General features: G+C 41.1%; 1 protein-coding gene across 2 annotated transcripts in view; it reads right to left on the bottom strand.

The window, feature by feature from the left end:
* fbxo42 (F-box protein 42) overlaps positions 1-21,034 on the bottom strand; it is a 48,322-nt gene extending 27,288 nt beyond the window's left edge. For both annotated transcript variants that reach the window (XM_043675751.2, XM_043675752.2), the window contains exons 1-4: positions 20,901-21,034; positions 13,907-14,164; positions 5,565-5,681; positions 4,360-4,494 (exon numbers count right to left, since the gene is read on the bottom strand). In XM_043675751.2, coding sequence (XP_043531686.2) covers positions 4,360-4,494; positions 5,565-5,681; positions 13,907-14,153 — 499 coding nt within the window. In that variant the 5' untranslated portion in view covers positions 14,154-14,164; positions 20,901-21,034. The remainder of the gene's footprint in view (positions 1-4,359; positions 4,495-5,564; positions 5,682-13,906; positions 14,165-20,900) is intronic.
* Between the last annotated feature and the right edge of the window lie 4,896 nt (positions 21,035-25,930).

Below are 25,930 nucleotides of genomic sequence, written 5' to 3'. Positions count from 1 at the left end.
GAAGTACTTAATAAGGTGCTACACCAGAAGCTGTTATAGAAAAAAGGACTCATGCAACTGGAGTAAGATTTAAGCATGGATTGAAGATGTGTTTACAAACAGGAGGAATAAATGGTTAATTTTCATCTTGGGATGCCATAACTTGTGAAAGGGTCAGTGCATGAGCCACATCGATTTATAACGTTTGTCAACGACATGATAATTGAAAATTCCCAAAGTATGTAATCTTGGGATACAAAGCTAGCTAGGAAAGAAAGCTGATAGCAAGATACAAAGTGGCTGCAAAGGGATATAACAGATATGTTAAGTGATAGCATGAACAAGATGGAGAAATGCAAAGTTAACTAGTTTGGTAGCAAAGCAGAAAAATATATTTTTATTTAAAAGGAGGGACTGGGTCCTTGTTTACAAATCACAGAAACGTAGCTTATAGGTACAGCAGCAAGTAAGAAAATATTATATTTAGTCTCTTAAAAAGATGGCAGTATAAGAGTAAAAGAAGCCTCACTTCAATTTTAAAGGGCCTTAGATAAACCTCAACTGGAGTACATTCAGTCCTCGTCATCTACTGACCCACTACCCACAGATCCACATATTTGTCACATTGGCTCGAAATACTATGTTTTGTTACCCTCCCATTGTCCTCAGTAAATAAATCATGCATCTATATTTCTCAAACTATCAGCAACAACATTCCTTGTAAAATCTTCACACTTTCAAAAGGATTGTAATCATTGACTCCCTGCAGTATTTGACCATTTAAGCCTACATTTACTCTCAGAACCATTGATTCCATCCTTAACCAGATATTCATTCAGATCCTTTTTAGGACTTAGCAAATGCTGATTTTGGTCAGAGTCTGCTCCACATTAGATACTGCACTGTAGTGGGAAAAAGTCAGTGTAATGTCAAAATATTGTATTTCTGATCCTCGTTCTATAATCACAATTTAAATTAACCTGATTACATTTTTATGCGTTTCAGCATGTAAAAAAGCATTTGTTCACATTAAGGAAAAAAGAGATTTTAGGAAAAATTTACAAAAAGATATTAATGTTATAACTCTCCCTTGTAATATTTTAATTCTGGATTCATGCTTCCGGTCATCTCTCAATAATATCAAACACTTCAGTTTCCTTTGAAGACAGTCTCCCAAACATTGCATGAAACGTTGCATCACCAACTCATACTGGACCAAAATATACAGTTTAAAATCACAAGCGAACAGTTTGAAGATCAATTCTGGGACTGATTTTCTTCTGCATAACAGATTTCAATTGATGATCAGAGATTTTATGAATTTTCAATTCATCCAACGTTCACCTAAATCCATTCACAATTTATCTAAAGACGACATTCTTGATAGTTAAGGAGTTCAGTGAAGGTTGAATCATTAAGACAAGGGTAGTTCTAGGTTCACTTTCTCCCTATTCCAAGTTAGTCAATTGTACCAAATTTCTTCCCAGCTAGTAACTCACCTTCTCTTCCTTAATAAAATTAACCTCATACAGAGTACCTTTGCCTGTACCTTAACTTGCACCAAGTCCCATTCATCCACTGCTTCTGGGGTCAGAAAGTATAACGCCACAAAATAAACCATTTGGCCTTTTGTGCCTACAAATTCTTCAAATGAAGATGATTACCTACTGCCAGTCTCCTCCTTTTCCTGCCAAATCTTTGCATGTTATTTCTATTCAAATTAATCATTTCATGTCCTAGGGTTCAGAAAAGATTTACAAGGATGCTGTCAAGGTTGGAAGATTTGAGCTATAGGGAGAGGTTGAGTATGCTGGGACTGTTTTCCCTGGAGTGTCGAAGGCTGAGGGGTGCCTTATAGAGGTTTATAAAACCACGAAGGACGTGGATAGGATAAACAAAGTCTTTTCCCTGGGGTGGGGCGAGGGCCGAGGTTTAGGGTGAGGGGGGAAAGATATAAGAGAGAGACCTAAGGGGCAATGTTTTCACGCAGAGGGTGGCGCATTTATGGAATGAGCTGCCAGAGGAATTGGTGGAGGCTAGTATAATTTCAACATTTAAAAGGCTTCCGGATGGGTATATGAATTGGAAGTGTTTGAAGGGATATGGGCTGGGTGCTGGCAAGTGGGACTAGATTAGGTTGGGATATCTCTTTGGCATGGACGAGTTGGACCGAATGGTCTGTTTCCGTGCTGTACAGCTCTATGACTCTACGTCCTCTTGAATGCCTCAATTGAACCTCCTTCCATCATACTTCTAAACAGAACAGTCCATACCATAACTACTCTCTGTGTGGGGAACAAAAATCACGTTCCACTTGCTTCTTTTGCAAATCATTTAAACTTGTGCTTTCTGGGTCTTGAGCCTTTAACAAGGGGAACATTTTCTCCTTATCTTCTTTATCGAGCTCTCTCATGATTTTAAAAACCTCAATTAGAATTCCTCTTCGCCTTTTTTCCTCAAGAATAGTTCCGATTTATTCAATCTATCCTCATAACTTAAATTTCTCTTTCCTGGAACCATTCTTCAATTATTTCTGCACTCACTCCAATGCATTCACATCCTTCCTATAAGGTAATGCCCAAAACTGTACACAATACAGGTCTAACCCACTTCTTATACAAGTTCAATATCATTTCCTAGCTCTTGTACACTATACTACAATTAATAAAGCCAAGGATACTGTACACTTTAGTAACTGCTTTCACCCAAGGCCCCTTAGACACTCATTACAAGGGCATTAGATACATGAAAGCCAATTCCTACAAGTTCCTCTCAAATCCACCCATCATCCTGACTTGGAAGTATATCATCATTCCTTCACTGTCGCGTTAAAATCCTGGAATTCATCCTCTTCTGTACTCTCAGTCTACCTGCAGCTCATCAACTGCAGTGGTTTAAGAAGGCAGTTCACAACCAGCTTCTCAAGGGAAACTAGGGACAAGTAATAAATGTCTCCCAGCAAGCAATGCCCATAGCCCTCAAGTGGGCACTCTTAACTACTGGCTTGGGAGCTCAAGTCACACTAATATGCTTTAGCCCTCCTTTCTTCAGCTGAGCCATGACGCTACAAACAATCCACTATAGCTGGGACAAGAAAAGAAAAAGTGACCATTACACGCATTCTAAATTTCCTTCAGTGAATTCCAATCAAAGAACATGTGCACAAGCATCAGATACGAACAGGATTGACCCACATGGCTTAGTAACTTGCCAACAATGAGCAAGGCCAAAACATACAGAATGGTCACTTGCAAGCTACCAGAAGGCACAAAACATTCACAGAACTGTAGCATGAACCATTGCTGAGGAAGAAAACGTGCAAGAATGGTTTTTAAAATTCATGTGCACAGCAATATAACTAACAACATGCTGCACTGTTCTTTCCATTATGATTAGTTTTGTATTTTTGTAAAGGACGAGCACACTAACATTATCAGGAGAAATGTTCCAAACTTTTTTTTTAATTCAAGTGTTTAATTTTATAAAGATTCTTATTCCTGCATGCAAAGGAGAGAGCTTGATTCTGCTCTCGATGTCTTCAGTGTTAAAGATTTATAGTTCACTACTTCTACACGTGGGAAATACTCAATAAGTATAGCTTTGATTTTGAAATTCAGGGCACAGCTGGAAGAATTCATAAGGAGATGAATTCCATCTGGAATTCCTCATTATAGGCTAACAGCCACTCTGAGCTTTGATGCAGTTTAAGTCCCAGTGAAACAAAAGTATTCACAATAATGTGAATGCTTCATATGTAATACTTCTTTTGTCAATTTTATTATTTATTCCCTTGAACATCTCAACACATATTACTGAATGGCTTCCATGGTCTAGCTGTCTTTCAGCAATGCCCAATCTTTGCACTTGAGCTTTAATGGCATGCTACTCAACTGTGGAAAGCAGTACAGATGATCCCATTTGTTCTCACCTGTGACCACACAATTTCCAATCAATAGTGATTAGCATCAAGACTTCTAGTTAATTTTCACAGCCCTAACATAAGAGATGCTGGGACAAATAGTTGCACTCGAACTGCTGGCTGAGATCAGCTCCATTGTGCGTGGCTGAAAAGGATCCAGTCTGTTCCATTCTCCATTAGGCCTTTGAGGAAGATTGGTGCAATATCGTGGAATCTATTTTGCAATTGCACTATTAACTAACACCTTTTGTTTGCGTAATGGTTCACCGTTAAGCATTAACATAGCCTTGCAGGGCATTAACTTTGAACTAGAATCATTCACTGAGCAACAAATATCAAGAAATGTACCTACTCCAAGCATTTTCTCCTCTTTCAATCTGATACCTTTGGCAGAATGGCAGATTCTATTATTTTGATTAATGTTGTATTTTGACACTTCATATCTTTGTTCTATGACATACCTGATGCCAGAGGTCGGATCCATTCTTTGCTGTTGAGGTCAAGCCGCCAAAGGTCATTGAATGCTGCATTACAACTGCTTTGAGTACAACCCCCAAAGACGTACATGGACTGATTGGCATCATAGTAACAAGCACCTGGAATTAAAGGGATGAACAGTAGAAAGCCTTACTTGAGAATGTGAGTACAGAGGCCAAGAGCTACACTACAATAAAACTGAATTGCAACACTATTCTGATTTAATGCACTACTGTTGAATATTTTGTCTCCTCAAGGTAGTAAAACTCATTAAATATGACTTGAAAGTTTCAAGGTGAGAACTGCAGTGAGGCCATTTTTGTAATCAGATGTAAATTTGCCTAATGTTAATGATACTGCTACCAAATGCAAGCTGCAGGTGAGATTCTGGAGCTCTTGCATCATAAGGCTAGCATCCCTACTTCTGAGCCAGAAGACCTAGGTTCAAGTCCCACCTGCTCCAGATGTGTCAGAACATATCTGAACAGACTAATTAAAAGAACCAAAACTGAGATATCAGGGGCCATACCACTATCCCTTAAACATGGTTCAGTGGAGGTCTAAATAGAGGACAGGAATTGTCCTGTTATCCTGGTCAGATTTGAAAATATTCCTGCATAAGGATCACTAAGAAAAAGTTAAGGCTCAACAATCAGTAGTAATGATGACTGAACAAAGTGGGTTTTTATTTATCAGCCGTGCTCTTGTTCTACTGAATGTGAACATTGAAGAGGGGATAAAAACAAAGCCCTATACATCACAATTAGCTAAGCCCAGCCTTCACTTAGCTTAAGTGAACTTTGTTGCAGTCCTTCCTAGAAACATATATTCTCCTCCCTTAGGTTAGGTGGCCAAAACTGCAAATAACACTCTAGCTCTAATATCCTATTGCAATAAGGTTTCTTTACTTTTCTAGTCTAATGCTTGAGGACAGAAAGACTGACAAGTAGAAGAACACAGTGAGCAGTGCTCTATATTTCACTCTGCTCATGATAAATCCCCAAAACACAATATTAAAAATAGAATATGACTTAACAAGTCATGCAAATTAGCACAGTCCCTGTGGGTTTTCTGCTTTAGCAAACTACAGTTACAGCCCATACAGGGCTGCTGTACCATTACAGTACAGTAACTGTGCTAATAAACATACTAACTAGCCCAAACAATACCATCAGGAAATTCTACTTACTGTGTGAAAAGCGTTGGGTAATCGGAGTCCCTGGATAGGGGTAGGTTCGGCTCTCCCACTGAATGTATCCTCCTTGAACAGCTTTTATAAAACCATGGTAACACTGATGAGCCACGCCTGGAGTCAAAGAGATACAAGGGTTTATTGGCATTTTCAATAAAGGAAAGAATTTCCTGCATTCCCATTACCATGCTACCCCCCCCCCCCCCCCCCCCCCACCTTCCCTCCACTTTCAGCCCATAGAGTCAGAGTTATACAGCACAGAAACAGACCCTTTGGTCCAACTTGTCCCCGCTGACCAGATATCCTAAATTGATCTAGTCCCATTTGCCAGCTTTTGGCCCATATCCCTCAAAACCCTTCCTATACATGAACCCATTAGATGTCTTTTAAGTGTTGTAATTGTACCAACCTCCACCAGTTCCTCTCGCAGTTCATTCCATACACACACCTTCCTGTGTAAACAAGTTGCCCCCACAGGGTCCCTATTAAATCTTTCCCCCCCCCTCACCTTAAATAATGTCCTCTAGTTTTGGATTCCCTTTCCCTGGGGGAAGAAAAGACCTTGGCTAATTACCCTATCCATGTCCCTTGTCACTTCTCAGCCTCCAATGCTCCAAGTATAGGCTCAAAATGACATTTACCTCAGGCAGACAACTAACTTGCAAAACTCTAGCATTAACACTTTCATCCAGTTACAAGGTTACACATTGCACTGATACAGCAATTTTAAATTTGACTGTACATTCCCTTCATACACAACTTTTAAAAAGATTTTGTCCTGGGACATGGAATTCACTGGTTGAGCTACCATTTATTGGCCAATCCTAGTTGTCCTTGAGGAGATCTGCCTTCTTGAATTGCTGCAGTCTGGAGCTGCTGTCGGTAGACCCACAGTGTTGTCAAGGAGAGATTTCCAAGATGTTGATCCAGCAACAGTAAAAGAACAGCAACATACTTCCAAGTCAAGATTGAGAGTAGCTTGTAGGGGAACTTGAAGGCGATGGTGTTCCCATGTATCTGCAGCCCTTGCCCTTCTAGATGTAAATAGTCGAGGGTTCAGAAGCAGCTGACACAGGATCTTTGGCAAATTCTGCACTGCACCTTGTAGATAGTACACACTGCTGCTACCGAATGAAAGAAGTTGAGGGAATGGATCCTTATGGATGTTGTGCCAATCAGGAAGACTGCTTTGTCCTAGGTGGTGTCAAATTTCAATGTTGTTTCAGATGCATCCACTCAAGCAAGTGGGGAGTATTCCATTATTCTCTTAACTTGTGCCTTGTAGATGATGGACAGGCTTTGGGGAGTCAGGTTTCTGAGTTGTTTGGTGCAGTATTCCCAGCCTCTGGCCTGCTCTTATAGCTATTGTATTTATATTACAAGTCCAGTGGTAAACCTCGGGATGTTGATAGTGGAGGATTCAGTGACGCTAACACCACTGACTGTCAAGAGGCAATGGGTAGATTGTCTCTTATTGGAGATGGTCATTGCCTGATATTTATATGGCAACTGAAATCAGAAACTCAGTGGATGTAGGAAAACCCAAAATGGCAGTAAGGTTGTAGCAGAAATTACAGCAAAAACTATGATCACATCAGCATAAATGAGTTCAAGAGGGGTCCTTTCATCACTACTATTCCAGGAAACTGAGCCATCATACACCTTTTGTCCAAGAGTTCAACAAAAATCTACAAAATCAAGAATCAATTACGAGTGCTTCTTTAGGATGAGGATGACACAGTCACTCTGCAGCAAGTTGGCACTAGTGGTTAAATGCAGTGGTGACACTAGAGGATATCATGAACCTTGCCTCACTGAAGGCAAATATGCGTGCCAGCTAAGATGATGTAAAATCACCTATGGCCTTTTGATTTTCACTTCATTAAAGTTTTCAAGCTAGTGAAGCAACTTGATACACAGCAGATTTGGGTACACTATTCCGTACGCTGAATGGTTCAAACACCAGGACAGAAATTAAAGGTAAGTTATGAATAGGATGGAAGGATGGATAAAAGTTTTTATTCAAAACTATTGAATGGTACTAGGCTTTTTCCTATTCACATAAATGTTCTATTTCTTAAAGTCGACTTAAGATGATCAGCATTTCCTTGCTGTGTGACTCACATTATAATGTGCATCAAAGTTAACAACAGGACAGGAAAGGAAAAGAAAAACAAGGTGCATAAAAAATTGGGAGAGACAGAGGGCACTAATGCAAGAAATAACAAAGTACTAAGGGGAGTCAGACCAAGTCAAGATACAATGTACATATATAAATGCCCCACATGTGGTAAATAAGGCTGGTGAGCTGCAAGCACATATAGGGAATAATATATCATATAATGAGACGTGGATCAAAAAATGTAGGTCTTAATGCCAAATATTCCTGGAAGAAAAGTGGAGAAAACAAAAATGCTGGAAATCACAGCAGGTCAGGCAACATCTGTGGAGACAGAGCAAGCTAAGTTTTGAGTCTGGATGACTCTTCATCAGAGTGGCTGAAAAAAGTGGTGAGGTGACAGTATTGATTAAGGAGCATATTATAGCGCTCAAGGGAAACTGCACCTTAAAGGTGTCAACAACAGAATCTATTTGGTTATAATTAAGAAACAATAGAACGACCGTGCATTGCTAGTTATATTACAGGTCTGGGTGGAATGTTTTTGGAGAGTCAGTGTGAACTCAATGGGCCAAATAGCCTGTTTCCAAACTGTAGAGATTCTACAATTCTATCGCTGGACCTGCTTCTGGGAGGTTAGGTGGATTAAGTGTCAATAGAGAAACACGCAGGTTACAGTGAACAAAGAAATAGGAGAATGGATGTAAGTTTGCTCGCTGAGCTGGAAGGTTCATTTTCAGATGTTTCATCACCATACTAGGTAACATCATTAGTGAAGCACTGGTGTCTTGGCCTGCTTTCCATTTGTGTGTGTAGGTTTCCTTGGGTGGAAACTTGAGTGGGCTGATGATGTTACATAGTATGGTGACAAAATGTCTGAAAACAAACCTTCCAGCTCAGCGAGCAAACCCAAATCCAGAAACTCAACCTGAGCTACAAATCTTCTCAAAACTCACCAAATAGGAGAATGCTGATCAGCCTATAAAGCATGCTTCACCATTCAATTAGATTATGGCTGATAGTATCAAAAAGTTTAGGGTGGTAATGAAAAGGGTAATCTTGAATAGCAATGCCGAAGTAGAGGAGGTCTAATTTCACTGTGGTGAGAACAGATCTGGTTCCAGATATATTGAAATCAAACACTGCCAGAAAAACACAGAAACAGACAATGGGCTGCCTTTGAGGATAAGCTGATTCAAGTACAGTTGAAGTAATTTCTGCAAGGAGCAAAGATAGGGAAATGAAAGCCAAAGCTGCCTGGATGAGGAAAGAAAGTAATTTGAAGCAGAACAAGTGTGTCTATGAGGGGTGATAATACAAATGAAAACTAGGTGAGATTTGAAAGTACAGCAGAGACTGAAAAAGAAAATGAGAGGGGGAAGGACAGCATCTGAGAAGAATTTGGCTACCTTAAAGAATCCAAGAGTCTTCTACAGGCATATAAGTAGCAAAAGGATATGAAGAGGAGACATAACTCCAAACTGAACCAAAAAGGAGCACGTAGAAGCAGAGGTTACAGCTGAAGTTCCAAATGAGTGCTTTGTAGCTGTCTTTACCAGAGAAGCTAAGGCTGCCAAAGTCACAGTGAAAGAGGAGTTCGTTGAAATTATGAATGAGCTAAAACTTATCACAAGAACACGTTGGGAAAGCCATTGAATTTACAGTTGATAATTCAGCAGATCTAGATGAAATGCATCCAACAATGCTGAAGGACGTAAGGGAGGATATTATTAAAGTTATGGTCATAATCTTTCAACTTTCCTTGGGTATGCAGGTGATGCCAGAGAACTGAAGAATTGTAAATGTTATACCCTTACTACAAAAATGGCAGCAAGTGTACAACAAGCAACTAAAGAACAGTCAGTTTAATTATTTTAGAAATTATAATAATTAACAGTCATATGGACAGATGCAAAATAATTATGGTAAACCAGCAGAGATTTGTAGAAGGAAAATTATGTTTAATAAACTTATTTTAACTTTTTAACAGAGAAGATGCTAAAGGGGATTGACAAAGTAAATATTAAACTGACTTTTCCTTTTGAGGTGCAATCTAGAACAAGTAGTCAGTTTTAGGCTAAGGGCTGGCAGATTTAAAACAGAGTTGAAAAGGAATGACTGCTCTCAAAGAGTCTACTACGGGAATTTACCACTGCTGTGTACATACCACCACAAGCAAAGGTTTCAGAAGCTCTGGGTGTGCTGTACTCCACCACTAACACCCTGGAGACGGAACAGCCCAAAACCCTGTTTATTGTAACTGGTGACTTCAATCAAGCCAATCTAAGGAAGGTATTGCCCAAGTACCATCAGAACATTACCTGCCCCACCAGGGGCCCAGACATTTTAGACCACTGCTACACCACTGTGAAAGATGCCTACCGCTCCATCCCCCACCCTCATTTCAGGAAATCTGACCACAATGCTGTAATGCTGTGCTTCTTCTCCCGGCTGACAGGCAATAGCTCAAGCAGAAGAGCCCCTCGCGGATACAGGTCCAGTGCTGGTCGGAGGAGGCAGAGGATCAACTCGGTGCTGTCTGGAATCGGCTGATTGGGCCATGTTCAAACAGTCTGCAGGCACCTTGGATGAGTACGTCACCACCATCACAGACTTTATCAGCAAGTGTACAGAGGACTGCACACCGAGGAAGTCAATCCAGGTATTCCCCAACAGGAAACCCTGGATGAATCAGGACATACAGAGCCTGCTAAAAAACCAGGCGTGAGGCCTTCAGATCAGGAGACCCACTCAAATATAAGGAATCCAAGCCTGATCTATGCAGAGCCATGAAGACAGCCAAGGACCAACACCGATCCAAACTAGAGACCCAGACAGACACTCTGTGACCGTGGCAAGGACTGAATGACATTGCAGGTTCTAAAAAGAGACAGCACAAGATAGCAGATGATGGCATACCCCTCCCAGATCGTCTCAAAGCCTTCTATGCCCGCTTCGAGCAGAATTTCGGCGGAGAGGTAACACCTATTCTGACAAGTTCTGACAAACCTATCCTAACAGTCACTGCATCCGAGGTCAGATCAAGTTTCCTTCGTGTGAATCCAAGGAAAGCAATGGAACCAGACGCAGTATCAGGCCATGCACTCAGAGCACGCGCAGATCAACTGGCAGAGGTCTTCTTGAACATCTTCAACCTCTCCCTGCAGCAGGCCATTTCCCTGCCTGTTTCAAGACAGCCAACATCATCCCTTTGTCTAAGGTGGCTCATGCAGCATGTCTCAATGACTACCGCCCAGTGGCCCTAACTTCGGTGGTCATCAAGTGCTTTGAAAGGCTGGTCATGGAATTAATCAACTCTAGCCTCCCCACTACTCTTGACCCACTCCAATTTGCCTTTTGGACCAAAAGATCCATGTCAGGTGCCATATCACTAGCCCTTCACTACTCCCGAGAACATCTTGTACTCAGCCCCCTACTGTACTCACTGTATACTAATTTGACTGCATCGCCAAATACCAGACTAATGCCATTTACAAGTTCGCTGATGACATCACCATAGTCGGTCGAACCTCAGATGGTGATGAAACAGACTACAGACGGGAGGTGGAATTCCTGAAAAATGGTGCACTGAGAACAACCTAGCTCTCAATGCTGGCAAAACCAAGGAACTCAAAATTGACTTTTCTAAGGGATGTTACCCATGCACCCCTACACATTAACAGCACAGAGGTGGAACAAGTGGAGAGTGTTAAGCTCCTGGGAGTCATCATCAATAACAAGCTTTCTTCATGTGGACGCACAGGTTACAAAGGCCCAACAAAGTCTCTTCTTCCTCAGGCAGCTGAGGAAATTTGGTATGACGGTGAATACCCTTGCCAACTTTTATAGGTGCACCATCGAGAGCATTCTGGATGTATCACTACCTGGTATAGCAACTGTACCATTCAGGATCGGAGACAGTTACAGAGAGTGGTGAACTCGGCTGGACAATCTCAAAGGCCAATCTCCCATCGATAGAATCCATCTACCAGGCCCACTGTCAGGGAAAGGCTGCCAGCATTCTCAAAGATCAATCCCACCCTGGCAATGCTTTTCTATAATCTCCACCATCGGGGAGAAGGTACAGAAGCCTGAACACACGCACCAGTTGGTTTCGAAATAGTTTCTACCCTACTGTTGTTAAAATACTAAATGGATTCACAAACTCTTAACATTCGCCTGTACCTGTGTTTTTGTTTTTACCACTGTTTACCTATTATTTACTTATCTATGCTACTTAACTGTGATCTGCCTGTATTTCACTGTGTCTCGGTTCACGTGGCAATAAATTCAATTCAATTCAATGAATCTGTGGAATTCACAATTCAGAGTGAGGTGGACGCCAAGACACTGAATAATTTTGACCAGATAGACAGATTTTTAATTAGTTAAAGGATTATGGGGAATAGAGAGAAAAATGCAGTCGATGCTTAGACGAATCAGTCATTATCGTATTAAATGTTGCTGCAGGGTCGAGGAGCCTAGTTCTTATGTTGAAGGTAGATGACAGTAATGCAGCTGACATTGGTGATAAGGACTTCAAAAAGGTATTTGCTAAGTGTCACCTAATAGGCTTATCGGCCAAGCAGAGGTCTGTGCAATAAAAGGTTTAGCATGGTTACAAATTCGGATGTGGGACAGGAAACAGAGTAATAGTGAGGATGAGCATGATATACAATGGAGTTCCCCAGGGGTCAGTACTTGAATAGTTGCTTTTCACTGCAAATGTTAATGTCATAGACTCTGGATATAATTTCAAGATTTGGAAATAGCACAAAAATTGAAAGTATTGTGAACTGAGAGAAGTATAGAAATAGACTTCAAGAGGGTACAGAATAGCTACAGCACAGAATGTCCTACAGCATGTTGTTGCCGTGCTAGCTTCCTTCAAGAGTATCACTCCCACATGACAAAACAATTAACACACAAAAGTGTGAAATGAGACATTTTGGTAGGAAGAGCAAGGTGGTGCAATACAAGAGGTTAGTGTTAAAGGGGGTGCATGAACAGAAAGACCTGCAGATAAAAGATTTAAAAGGATGTTGCCAGGGTTGGAGGATTTGAGCTATTGGGAGAGGTTGAATATGCTGGGGCTGTTTTCCCTAGAACATCGGAGACTGAGGGATGACCTTAAAAATCATGGGAGGCATGGATAGGATAAATAGACAAAGTCTCTTCCCTGGTGTGGAGGCGTTCAGAACGAGAGAGCAGAGGTTTTGGGTGAGAGGGGAAAGATATAAAAGAGACCTAAAGGGCAACGTTTTCACGCAGAGGGTAGTACGTGTATGGAATGAGTTGCCACAGGAAATGGTGGAGGCTAGTACAAATGCAACAGTTAAAAGGCATCTGGATGGGTATATGAATAGGAGGGATATGTGCTGGGTGTTGACAGGTGGGACTTGATTGGGTTGGGATATCTGGTCGGCATGGACGAGTTGGACCGAAGGGTCAGTTTCCGTGCTGTACATCTCTATGACTCTATATGTGCGTTCAAATTATTGATGGTGGTAGGACAGATTGAGAAAGCAATTAAAAGGCAAATGAGATCTTGGGCTTCACAAATAGAGGCAGAGAAAGACATTGTGGTGAACCTTTACACTACATCAATTCAAATAAAGTACAGCATTCAATTTTGGGCAAACAGCTTTAGGAAGGACCTGAAATGTTTGGAGAGGATACGGGAAAGATTTATAAGAATGGCTGAAGGATGGAGGACTTCAATTTCATAATGAGATTGAGAAATCCTAGGTTCTTTCATTAGGGAAGAGAAAGTTAAGAGGAAATTTGGTTGAAGTGTTCCGCATCATGAGGGCTTTGGACTTAGGAAACAAACAGTTCTCATTGGCAGAATGGTCAAGAACAGAAGAATACTGATTTAAGTTGAATGGCAGCAAAGAACCAACAGCGACAGAAGAAAAATTATTTTTCCCAAGTAACTGATTAGGATCACGAATGCACTACTTGAGGTTTTGACAGATACATTCAGTTGTGCCTTTTAAAACAAATAATGAGCACTGAAGAGAAGAAAACTGTAGGGTAATAGGGAAAGTGCAGGAGAGTGGGATCAGCTGAGTTGTTCTTGTAAAGATCCAGTGCAGACAAAAAGGACATCTCAATTCTTTCTGTGCTGTGATATATCTATGATTAATATTAAAATTTTGGTCATAGCTCCAGACCTCTATTCAACTCCAAACACTTTACCTTGAACCACAATTCATACCTTTAATGAGTCGATACCATTGTTTACAAACAAGAGCAGCTGTTTTGTGTTCCTGATATGGAGACAAGAAAGACAAGATGTATTCCAGCACTTCCTCAGGCAACTCTAACATTGAGCGGTTATGTCTCATTTCTTCAACTTCCAATTCAACATGAGGCTCTTCATCTTGTTCCATGGTCCCATCCAACACTTCTTCTGTGTCCATGGCAATGAAACTGTCATCCTCGCTGTCTGACGAGCTGGCCATTGCATGCCACTCTATATATCAAAAATAAGAAAGAATTGTTCAAAATTGTGTTGAAAGTGTGGCAATTCTCAGCTATATTAGGTGTGAAACAAAAGATTTTAAAAATTAACTCAACGTTCATAAAAATACCATGAATCAGATGTTGACATGTTGACAAATACTAGAATGCTGGGGCACAGTTGCCTTGTTTTCTTCTCCTCCTTCACACAGCTTTGGATTTCACTGCACATGCATATGAGAGAATGAAAACATAATCTATCCCTTGCACAGAGATCAATAATTGCATAAATGCAGAAGACACCTCGACAAGGTTCTCTATCTGATATTCTTGGTTTTATTACTAAAACACGTCCCATAGAAATCTGATGGGACTTTGTGGGTTTATTAACAGCACCCCATGATTTAGGAGCATCTCTAATGTACCACAGATACTTGAAGTATGCATGTTTTTCCTATTGACTGAAATCGGGTATAATAGCAATCACAGCTAGGTAGGGAAATATTATTTTGAAAAAACAGCATATAGAGTCATAGAGATGTACAGCATGGAAACAGACCCTTCGGTCCAACCCATCCATGCCAACCAGATAAGCCAAACCCAATCTAGTCCCACCCGCCAGCACCCGGCCTATATCCCTCCAAAACGTTCCTATTCATATAGCCATCCAAATGCCTCTTAAATGTTGCAATTGTACCAGCCTCCACCACTCCCTCTGGCAGTTCATATTCCATACACGTACCACCCTCTACGTGAAAAAAGCTGACCCTTAGGTCTCTTTTATATCTTTCCCCTCTCACCCTAAACCTATGCCCTCTAGTTTTGCCCCCCCAAGGGAAAAGACTTTGTCTATCTATCCTATTCCATGCCCCTCAAAATTTTATAAACCTCTATAAGGTCACCCCTCAGCCTCCGACGCTCCAAGAAAAACAGCTCCAGCCTGTTCAGCCTACCTCTATAGCTCAAATCCTCCAACCCTGGCAACATCCTTGTAAATCTTTTCTGAACTCTTTCAAGTTTCACAATATCTTTCCGATAAACAAAGCAAAAAGTCAATGTTTACAAATCATACTCATCCAGATTTTCAATCAAATAAAGCATCATAAAATTATCTGTTCTGAACTGTAAACTCTTGACCCATTACAAAAGCTTTGAAAGTGGTCCCGCATTTAGATTTGGACTCTCTTAGGTTCCAGAACTTAATTAGTTCAATCAATTCAGTAAGAAACAGATCTCACTCATGACGTCATGAGACATTTTAAGTACTGACAACAATGTAGGTAGAATAAAATCTACACTTAAAATCACATAGCAAATTTACAAAAAGCTTCTCTCAAGGTTCTTAAGTCAAATTGCTTCCATCCTTAATATCGATCACAAAACTCACCAGTTTTACACCTGATCTAAGGTATATAACTTATAAATATTTTAACATAATTTATTTTAGAGTTGGTGTTTTGAACTACTGTCATGTGGTTTTTGGTCTGTGTCTATGAAGGGGTCTAAAGATTAACCATAGATCAAGTTAAAAAAAAAGTTAACAGGCTTCTTGGAGGTTAAAGGAAATCTGCTTACAATGGAAGAATTGTTTTCACAAGAAACTAAAATAAAGTGTAATCTAATAGACTTCAGTTAGAAGGATCCAGAACTTTTCTGGAGATTGTGGAAACACCCATAACTTAGAAAGCCTTTTGGTTTCAGTGTGCAGGAAGCATGGATGTGTAAAACAGTTTCTCCTTCAAAAGAAAATCATTTAGAACTGCTAATAAATAGGTTACCTCAGGGCAAGGAATTACAAGAAAGTTCCAGACCAATAACGTTTGATTAAAATCCTGAAGGGGTTTTTGAAGCTGAGAATATCTAAGCTCAGTTGTATGAAGACTCAAGGAAGAGGTTATCAAATTCTCAAGACTGAGAATTAAAACATCAGTTTAGCCCTACAAATATGATGGGGTTGGTTTGCCTAGTTGGATGGATGACTGATTTGCAATGCAGAGTGATGCCAACAGTGCAGGTTCAATTCTTGGACTCACTGAGGTTACCATGATGGCTCTACCTTTTCAATTTCTCTCTTTGCTGGAGATGTGATGACTGTCAGTTTAATTCACCATCAGTCAGAGTCATAGAGATGTTCAGCACGGAAACAGACCCTTCAGTCCAACTTGTCCATGCTGACCAGATATCCTAACTTAATCTAGTCCCATATGCCAGCACTTGGCCCATATCCCTCCAAACCCTTCCTATTCATATACCCATCCAGATGTCTTTTCATTGCTGTAATTGTACCAGCCTCCACCATTTCCTCTGGCAGCACATTCCATACACGTATCATCCTCTGTGTAAAAGGTTGCCCCTTAGGTCCCTTTTATATCTTTCCCCTCTCATCCTAAACCTATGCCCTCTAATTCTCAATGTCCCCACCCAAGGGAAAAGACTTTGTCTGCTTATCCTATCCATGCCCTTCATGATTTTATAATCCTCTTTAAGCTCACCCCTCAGCCTCTGACACACCAGGGAAAACAGCCCTAACCTATTCAGTTTCTGCCTTTAGCTCAAATCCTCCAAACCTGGCAACATCCTTGTAAATCTTTTCTGAACCCTTTCAAGTTTCACAACATCATTCCGATAGGAAGGAGACCAGAACTGCACACAATATTCCAAAAGTGACCTAACCAATGCCCTGTACAGCCGCAACATGACCTCACAACTCCTATATTCAATGCTCTGACCAATAAAGGCAAGCACTCCATACATCACCTTCACTAACCCACCTACCTGTGATTCTACTTTCAAGCAACCATGAACCTGACGACAAGATCTCTTTGTTCAGCAACATTTCCCAGCACCTTACCATTACGTGTATAAGGCCTGCTCCAATTTCTGTCATGAGAGCAGTCCTATATTCCTCTGGGACTACAGCAACCTTACTTAATGCTGTGATAGAAAAGGGAATTCTCTCAGGTGCAAATACTGTAAAAAAATGTTGTTGGGATTAATGGGATTGTATTTTACTGTCAAAATCTTTAAGCTTGTCTTATATGTCAGTAGTTTGGTTTATTGAATATTTTTCTTCATTTCCTTTGCATAATAAGTTTGATCTGTTAAAATCAAATAAATAATACTATGTGTTTATCTTCCAGTTAAAATCTAATTTATAATGTTGTGTTTGTGTTTCAGTGAAAGAGAACTTCGTTAAATTCAAACATGGACGGGTTGGACCGAAGGGTTTGTCTCCATGCTGTACAACTCTATGACTCTAAAATCAAAATATGATTTATAAAGCCAGTCTGGGATGTGACTTGTCCAGTAATAACATCAGCTGGAATCATAACATTTGTGTGTGTCATTCAGCTCAAAATACTGTTACCATGCGGCTCTGGTTTAGAAGGACAAGATCTACAATACACTCTGGATGCTTTTCACATTTCAACATTGTTCAACAGAGAATGCTTGGTGTCTGTTTTCATAACAAGTGCTGCATTAGAAGATTTACATACAAGCAACAGCAACACTTCCCACGCTTAGTCAATACTGCTACAAATTTAGCAAGGTCAAGAGGTTGTGTGTGAAATTTCTCTATTCCTACATAAAAGCATATTTGTAATCTGCTTTAAGAATGAAATGGTGTCAGTAGGAAACTACATAAAAACTAGATGAATTCCTAAACATCTTTAAAAGAACTGAACCGTTCTAATCCCAGCGGCAGAATTGGTATTTCTGCTGTTCTGACAGGGGGTTGTAAAACTTTGGAACCCTTTGCCTCAGAAGGTGCTGGAGGAGGTGGAATCACTGAATATTTTTGAGGCAAAGGTAGATAGATTCTTGTTAGACAATGGAATCAAAGGTCATCAGAAGCAGATGGAAATATGGAATTCAGAACGCAAACAGGTTCAGCCATGATGTTAATGAATGACAGGGCATGCTTGAAGGTCCAGATGTCCTGCCTCTGCTTCTAATCTATGTGAGTTCATATATTGTTTTTAAGAACTGAATTATTTGCCCAGTCTCAGCAAAACAGTTCTCCTAGGAACATAGGAAAGAAACACATTTTGTTCTGCATTTTGCAGTTAGCAGTTTTGAATTTTTAAAAGAATCATGTTTAAAAACAAAAATCTGCACTTAGTTTTCTTTATTTCCACAAGTAAAACCCTTTGCTCAGGATATATTATCAAATAAAACTCTAGAGTTAGCATTTAATATCCCCACTGTTCTGGCCAAGCCTGCTCCACAGATGACATTCTCCCTTCTAGAAAACAAAGGAACCATTACTTCGACTAATATTAGATTATACTTTCCACATCTCTCTGAGACACTCAAATAACTTGTGGCAAGAGTTGTGACTGATGCAATGTCAACTAGCTATAAATTTTATTATAAGTTTTATTGATAAAAAATAAACGTTTCTCCCTTGTTTTATCACATGCAAACATATAAATTGTGAGGAGTTGGCCTTATGGCCCCTTGTGTGTGTTGTCATTTGATATGACAATTTATCTGTTTATGGCCTAAATTCCACTTTCCTGTCTAACCCCTACACCCTATGACTCCCATGTCAATCAAGGCGATCAACCTCAGCCCTCAAATAAAGGGGAACAATTCCAGAGACCATCAATCCTTGGAGGAAACACTCTTCTCGTCTCCTCTCTAAAGTGTAGACTTGTAATTTTTAAACTGTGCCCTCTAGTTCTGGTCTCTCCCATATGGAAAATATTTCTTGAGGTTCTTTGGTCTAAGGCCCTTTTTGCTTCAAATGAGCAACCGTTTAAAAAGCATTATTTAATGAAATTTTCATAGTATTCTAATTTTTCAACAACTTCATTCTGCTTGTGTTTGGAGACTGATGTGCCTGAAAAAAAAAATAGCAAACTGCATTTGGAACACAGGAACAGAAATACACTACTCCAAAATAATCATCCTCTAAAATCAAACAAATAGGAGCTGTGTTTACATGCAATGTGTCTTCCAAATTTGAGGTAGAGTGTAATTCTGGTGAATTTGCACTTTGTTCTTTCTAATGTATATTACAGATTAATGGTCATTTCCTGAAGGTTCCCATTTAATATTGAATGCAGCAGTGTAGACAAAATCTGGTTAAAACTGTATAACAAAAGCATCACTTACTCATTTCCCAAAATCTAATTTCCTTGAAATAAAAGCCAACTTTCCATTAGCCTTTTTGATCATTTTGCCCATGTACCTTTTAGTAATGGAGGTTGTCAAACAGTTGACATGGTATAAAACAAAAAGGCAAGAGACAAGATCTATACTGGACAGCACACACTGCTTCTTGTTCAATGCTCAATTCATCACATTAAACTATTTCCAGCACCAGGGGGAGACCTTTAACAATATCGGCCGAGTGTCAGACAGCTTGAAAAGCACATTACAAACTCAATCCACAATTGGAAAGTCTTAAACTAGAATTGTGTAGTTGGGCATTTTTTATAGTTCAAATGGGCATAATGAAAATTTCACATGCCCACTACCAAGGATTACTGAAGCCTTTGTACTGTCAACAACAATTACACAGTTCAAGATGTAACCTTACTGTAAAGACTTGGCTCCAAGAACCACACATGAACAGTGATCATAACTATATGTTCCAAAGATACATTGTATAGATGCTGAGCTGGCTAATTGAAAACCAGCTCCTTGATCGCCAATTCCAGTCAACCAGGCAACGAGGTTCTCTTTTTTAGTTGAAACAATATTTTGAAATATTTTCTCAAGGTAAATTGAAAAGTGTTTCAAACTGCAGTTTTTACAAAGTTCCAGTCCTCATTTATTTGAAAAATCCCTTTCCCAGATAAAAATAAGCTTCTGTTGAACAGTACAGATTCAGTTTCATTGTTAAAACTTGCAAAATCTGATCACTCATCCAAAGCAGTCAAATTATGATGAAACAGAAAGGATCACTCCTCCCATTCCTTCAACAACTTAAAGACTAAAAAGAACCAAATTACAGTCAAGATCCCCCATTAACAGCTTTGCATACAAACCCGATGAGGTCAGGGATCTTTCCATCCTTCTTTAACCAAATTGCAGGTATGGGGACAATGGTTTAAATTAGTCATCCTTACTCCTATTATAAACATCATCACATTTAACTCATGCTAGCATTCCTTATTCATAGCAGAGCACTGAGGTACAATATTGTTCCTCTTCCTTACTGAAAGTATGCCAAGCAAGGATCATACTGGTGCTCTTGCATTTGATAGGATATAAAGGCCACACAGTTACTGCACCCAAATTATGTAGTTCAAAGGACTTTGCCACCTCTCTTTAATCATAACACAGGCTGGGATAACACTTTAATTCACCATCCAGCTCCACCTCACAGTTATTGGGAGCAGGGGGGCTCTTAATAAAGATGTATTCCGACTTTACACCTGACCCTGGACACAGGTCTTCCAAGGCTGCCACTGGCGTGTGGCCAATTCCCATTCAGCTGGACTCCAGGGAGGTTTCCCAATACAAAGGGCCGGATGCCGGCCCCAAAGGGCCAGGGGCTCACGGTGAGCAACCTGCGGAGCCCCCACCGTTTGCCTGCGCTCCGCCATTCCTACTTCAGGAATGGGGCTGAGCCTGAGGTCGGGCACCACCCTGGCCCACAGCCCCCACCCCCTGGCGGGGAGGGGAGGGGAGGGGGTTGTACAAGAGGGTGCTGGCAGCCCACTGCCGGGGCCCAGCTCTCCCCCCTCCGCCAGCTGTGCCGTGCCGTGCCACGCCGCGGACCCTCAGACACTCACCGGACGGGCTCCCTTCCCCTCGCCCGGCCTCGTGCCGGCTCGCTGTGCGCTCAACGCCGCCGCTTGTCTTGAGCGAAGCCCGTGGCTCTGACCACCTCCCGCTCTCAGCCGCTCCGATCCGCCATCTTCCGCCAGGAGCGACAGCGCCGCGGCGGCGCGCACGCACTCGCGGCGTCACAGCTGCTCACGTCTCCCCCCTGGCGGCAGCGTCACGCTGCGGCAGCCTCAGCACTTGCTGAGCCCTGGGACAGAGGAGCTGGTGTGTGTCCCTCTTCTACTACCCACCTGACCTGGAGCTGCCAGTGGGTCCACTCACATCCCAGTCAATGTCTGGACTGGATATCACACTACATGAAAATGGAAACAAGCGGCTCTTTGTGGCTGGTGTCCCTACCTCTGAGCCAGGAGGCCTGGGTGCAAGTCCAGGGGGTTGTGTGTGATAACATCTCTGAGCAGGTTGTTTGAAAAATATCCATGAAATAGAAACAAGAGCAAAGTTTCATCATGAACCACATTCCTCGAATTATGATCAAGAGACACAAGTTCAAATTTCACTGGAGCATTTAAACTCAGTTCATTAAATAAATCTGGAATTAAAGAGCCAGTGTAGATAAAATCCCAACTGGCCCTAAAACTGAGGGCTTTTTTTCTCTCATGGGAGAATCTATTACAGTAGAGCAGGGTTTCAAAACAAAGATCACACCTACTTGAGGCAGAATTGAGAAGGAATTTCTTCTCTCAGTCTTTAGTTTTTTGGAATTCTATGCCCCAGACAGCTGCAAAGGCCAAGTAAGTGAATATAGGCAAGGCCAAAGGTAGGTGTTTGGAGTTAGGTCATAGTTCAACCACGGTCTCATCAAATGGTGGAACAGGGTCAAGAGGTTGAATAGTCTCCTCTTGATCCTATTTCCTCCAAGCCTGACCTCATCCTGACCAATTGTGCCTGATGCACATATCAATGCAAGACATTACTCATTTGAATATCTTTATGAAGATGAAGTTTCATCACAATGTTAACAAACATCTTCCTCTCTACTGTACTAAGTGGGATAGATTCTGAACAGATCTGGCACTGTGGTCCACCAGCAGCAGGAGAATTGCATTCTATCACAATATGAAACCTCATGGCCTGGCATACTTCTCATTCCATCATTATCATCAAGGTAAAAGACCTTGGTTCAATGAAGAGTGTGGAAGAGCATGCCATAGCAGCACAGACATATCAAAAATAAAACACTGATCATGCAGGAATATTATACAGAAACAGAATGTTCTGCTCAGAACTAAACTATCCCAGAGCCCCTGCAGATTCGATCTAAGAACTGCAGGGCTGTCACAACCAACTCCCCCATCTTCAATGAGGTTTCATATTGGGATGGAATGTAATTCTCCTGCAGCTGATGGAGCCCATAGTGCCAGATAGTTTCTGAATTTATCCCACTTACTATAGTGGTGGTGCTAAATAACATGGAGGAAGATGTCGTCAACATTGTGCATTATGTCAGCGCAGAAGATAAGGCTGAAAAATTTGCAACCATCTTCAACAAGAAATGCTGATTTATCTGGCCTCTTTCTGAGGGCCTGATTGTTGAAGAAATCAGTCTTCAAATAACTCAATGCACTCCATGTGAAAGAACAGTGCAGTGTCCTGGGGAGTTCATGTAGAGTTGTTCTATTGGTGAGATGATTACTCTCCAAAAACCACATCTATTGAGTGCGCTGGATATAAAAGGACTATGAGTCTTGACAACATCCCAGCAGAAATACTGAAGGCTGGTGGTCCAGATCTAGCTGCACCTCCCAGCCAGGCTGTTCTAATGGCACTAATGTAACAAAATGGAAAATTATCTACCTACTTCCAGTCCAGTTTTCTCTCCCTGGACTGACGAGCCTGAATTCAACTCCCACCTACTCTCGAGGGGCGGCGTGGTGACTCAGTGGTTAGCAATGCTGCCTCACAGCACCAGGGACCCAGGTTCGATTCCAGCCTCGGGCAACTGTGTGGAGTTTGCACATTCTCCCCATATCTGCATTGGGTTTCCTCCAGGTGCTTGGGTTTCCTCCCACAATGTGCAGTTTAGGTGAATTGGCTATGCCAAATTGCCCATAGTGTTCAGGGATGTGCGGTTAGGTGCATTAGTCAGGAGTAAATGTAGAGTAATAGGTTTGGGGAATGGGTCTGAGTGGGTTGCTCTTCGGATGGTTGGTATAGACTTGTTGGGCTGAGTGGTCTGTTTCCACACTGTGGGGATTCTATGATTCTGTGTGTGTAATAACATCTCTGAACAGGTTGATTAGAAAAAATAGCCTCAATAAAAAAATTCAAAAATTAAACATAGTTACAAAGCAACAAATTCTGGTCTCCCTGGTTTCGAAAGAATGTTGTGAAACTTGAAAGAGTCTAGAAAAAAATTACAATGATTTTGCTAAGGTTGGAGGGTGTCTGAGGTGTGGGGAGAAGCTGAACAGGCTGGAGCTATTTTCCCTGGAGTGTCAGAAGCTGAAGGGTGACCTTTTTGGGGTTTCTAAAATCATAAGAGGCATGGCTGGGGTGAATAGCCAAGATCTTTTCCCTGGAATCCAAAACTAGAGGGCATATGTTTAACACGAAAGGGGAAAGATTTAAAAGGGACTTAAGGGGCAAATGTTTCTCACAGATGGTGATGCGTGTATGGAATGTGCTGCCAGAGGAAGCGGAAGAGATTGATGCAATTAAAACATTTAAAAGGCATCTGGATGGGTATATGAATAGGAAGGGTTTAGAGGGATATAGGCCAAATGCTGGCAAATGGGACTAGATTAATTTAGGATATCTGGTTGGCATGGGCAGGTTGGACCATTGGGTCTGTTTTTATGCTGTACAACTCAATGACTCTAAGTACTCATCCAGCAGCCTCATCTAATGATTAAAATGATAAAGGGATCATTGACACAGCTGTCAAGTACTCACCATAACCCTTCCACAAATTCTTAGTTTAAGTTTTACCAGAAGTAACCGGCTCCAGACCTTATGATGGCATGGGTCTGAACTTGGACAAAAGAGCTGCATTTCAGAAGTGAGGCGAAAGTGATTCCCCTTGGCATCAAGCAGCATTTGACCAAGTGAGGTGTCAAGATGTTCTAGAAAAACTCAAGAGAAATGGAATCCTACTCTCCATTGGTTGGAGTCATACTTAGCATGAAGGAAGGTGGTTGTAGTTGTTAGAGGCTCATCATCCCATCCCTAAAACAATACTGCAGAATTTCCTCAGGACACTGTACTCAATCCAATCAGTTGTTTCATCCAATGACCTTCCTGCCATCATATCAGAAGTGAAGATGTTTCCCTGATGTTTGCCTAGTTTCCAGTTCCATTTGCAACTACTCCTGCAGAGGGGCCATGTACAAGATACGTACTTGGACTGATAAGTGGTAATTAGCATTCATGCTAAACAAGTACCTTGCAATTACTACCTTTAACAGGAGAGAGTTTAACCACCTTCACTTAGTAATCAATGTCATTGCCATTGTCAAATTATCTGCACACTGGGGGGAATCACCAGTTCTGAAGAAGTCACCAGGTTCAAAACTTTAACCTTGCTTTCTCCCCATAGTTGCTACCAGACCTGCTAATTTTCACCAGCAATTTCCTTTTTGTTATTGGGGATCACTGTTGACTAAGTTCCAGAGCTTAGTTCGAAATGATGTTACTAGAATGCTGAGACAAAGGAATTGCATAATGCCTCAGAGATGAGAATTCAATTGTTCGGAGGATTGTGGGCATGGTGGATGTTATGGAGATATGGAGGAATTTAAACAAAATGATGAGAATTTTAAAATCAGTACATTGCATGGGAAACATTATAGATCAGTGAGCAGGCGAGTGCAGATTTATAGAAAACTATGGGATCCTTTAAATCCCTGGCCAATATGGTTAACTGGAGCAGTTGGTGGGAAGTAGTCCATTCCATAGAGACAGATCTACCTCTCCAGACTCCATTAATGAATCTGCAATTGGTAAATAAACAGTACCTTGAAATAGTTTGAACCTACCTAGTTTATGTTTCAAATTATCAGCTATGCCACACATAGAGATAATTTAGCTGCAGTCTTTCTTTGTTAGCCATGTAATCTAGGACTTAAACTGACCTGCTTTAGATCTTGTTTAATGTCTTCTCCCACTGAAAGTAATCGTATCTATCAAGAATACTTAGCTTCTTAAAACTGATTCAAATTCAACAACTATCAACTTTTAATAGCAAGTGTTCAACTGTTCCTGATACTGACACTTTTGCTGTTTATTTGGGACAGCACTTGGAAATTGCCCCAAAAACTACTTTAATTAGAAAGGATTGCAACCTATCCTGTTTTGGACTAAATAGAGTCATTGAGACTTAGCACAGAACAGAAGCAGACCTTCCATTCCAACTCGTGCAATGCCACCCAGATATTCCAACCCAACCTAGTCCCATTTGCCAGCTCTTGGCCCATATTCCTCTAAACCCTTCTTATTCATATACCCATCCAGATGTCTTTTCATTGCTGTAATTGTACCCGCCTCCACCACATCCTCTGGCAGCTCATTCCATACACGCACCACCCTCTGCGTGAAAAAGTTGTCCCTTAGGTCCCTTTTATAACTTTCCCCTCTCACCCTGAACCTATGCCCTCTAGTTCTGGACTCCCCCATCCCAGGGAAAAGAGCTTGTCTGTTTATCCTATCCATGCCCTCATGATTTTGTAAACCTCTATAAGGTCACCTCTCAGCCTCAGAAGCTCCAGGGAAAACAGCCCCAGCCTATTCAGCCTCTGCCAATAGCTCAAATCCACCAAACCTGGCAACATCCTTGTAAATCTTTTCTGAACCCTTTCAAGTTTCACAACATCCTTCCAATAGAAAGAAGACTAGAATTGTATGCAATATTCCTAAAGTGGCCTAACTAATGTCCTGTACAGCTGCAATATGTCCTCACAACTCCTATACTCAATGCTCTGACAAATAAAAGAAAGCATACCAAACGCCTTCTTCACGATCCTATCTACCTGGGACT

Source organism: Chiloscyllium plagiosum, unplaced genomic scaffold (genome assembly GCF_037043375.1).
Source record: "Chiloscyllium plagiosum isolate Xiang-an unplaced genomic scaffold, Cpla_swu_hap1 HiC_scaffold_37, whole genome shotgun sequence".
Classification (NCBI taxonomy): domain Eukaryota; kingdom Metazoa; phylum Chordata; class Chondrichthyes; order Orectolobiformes; family Hemiscylliidae; genus Chiloscyllium; species Chiloscyllium plagiosum.
The sequence above is the reverse complement of the archived record's forward strand: the minus strand, read 5'-3'. Positions and strand labels throughout refer to the sequence as shown.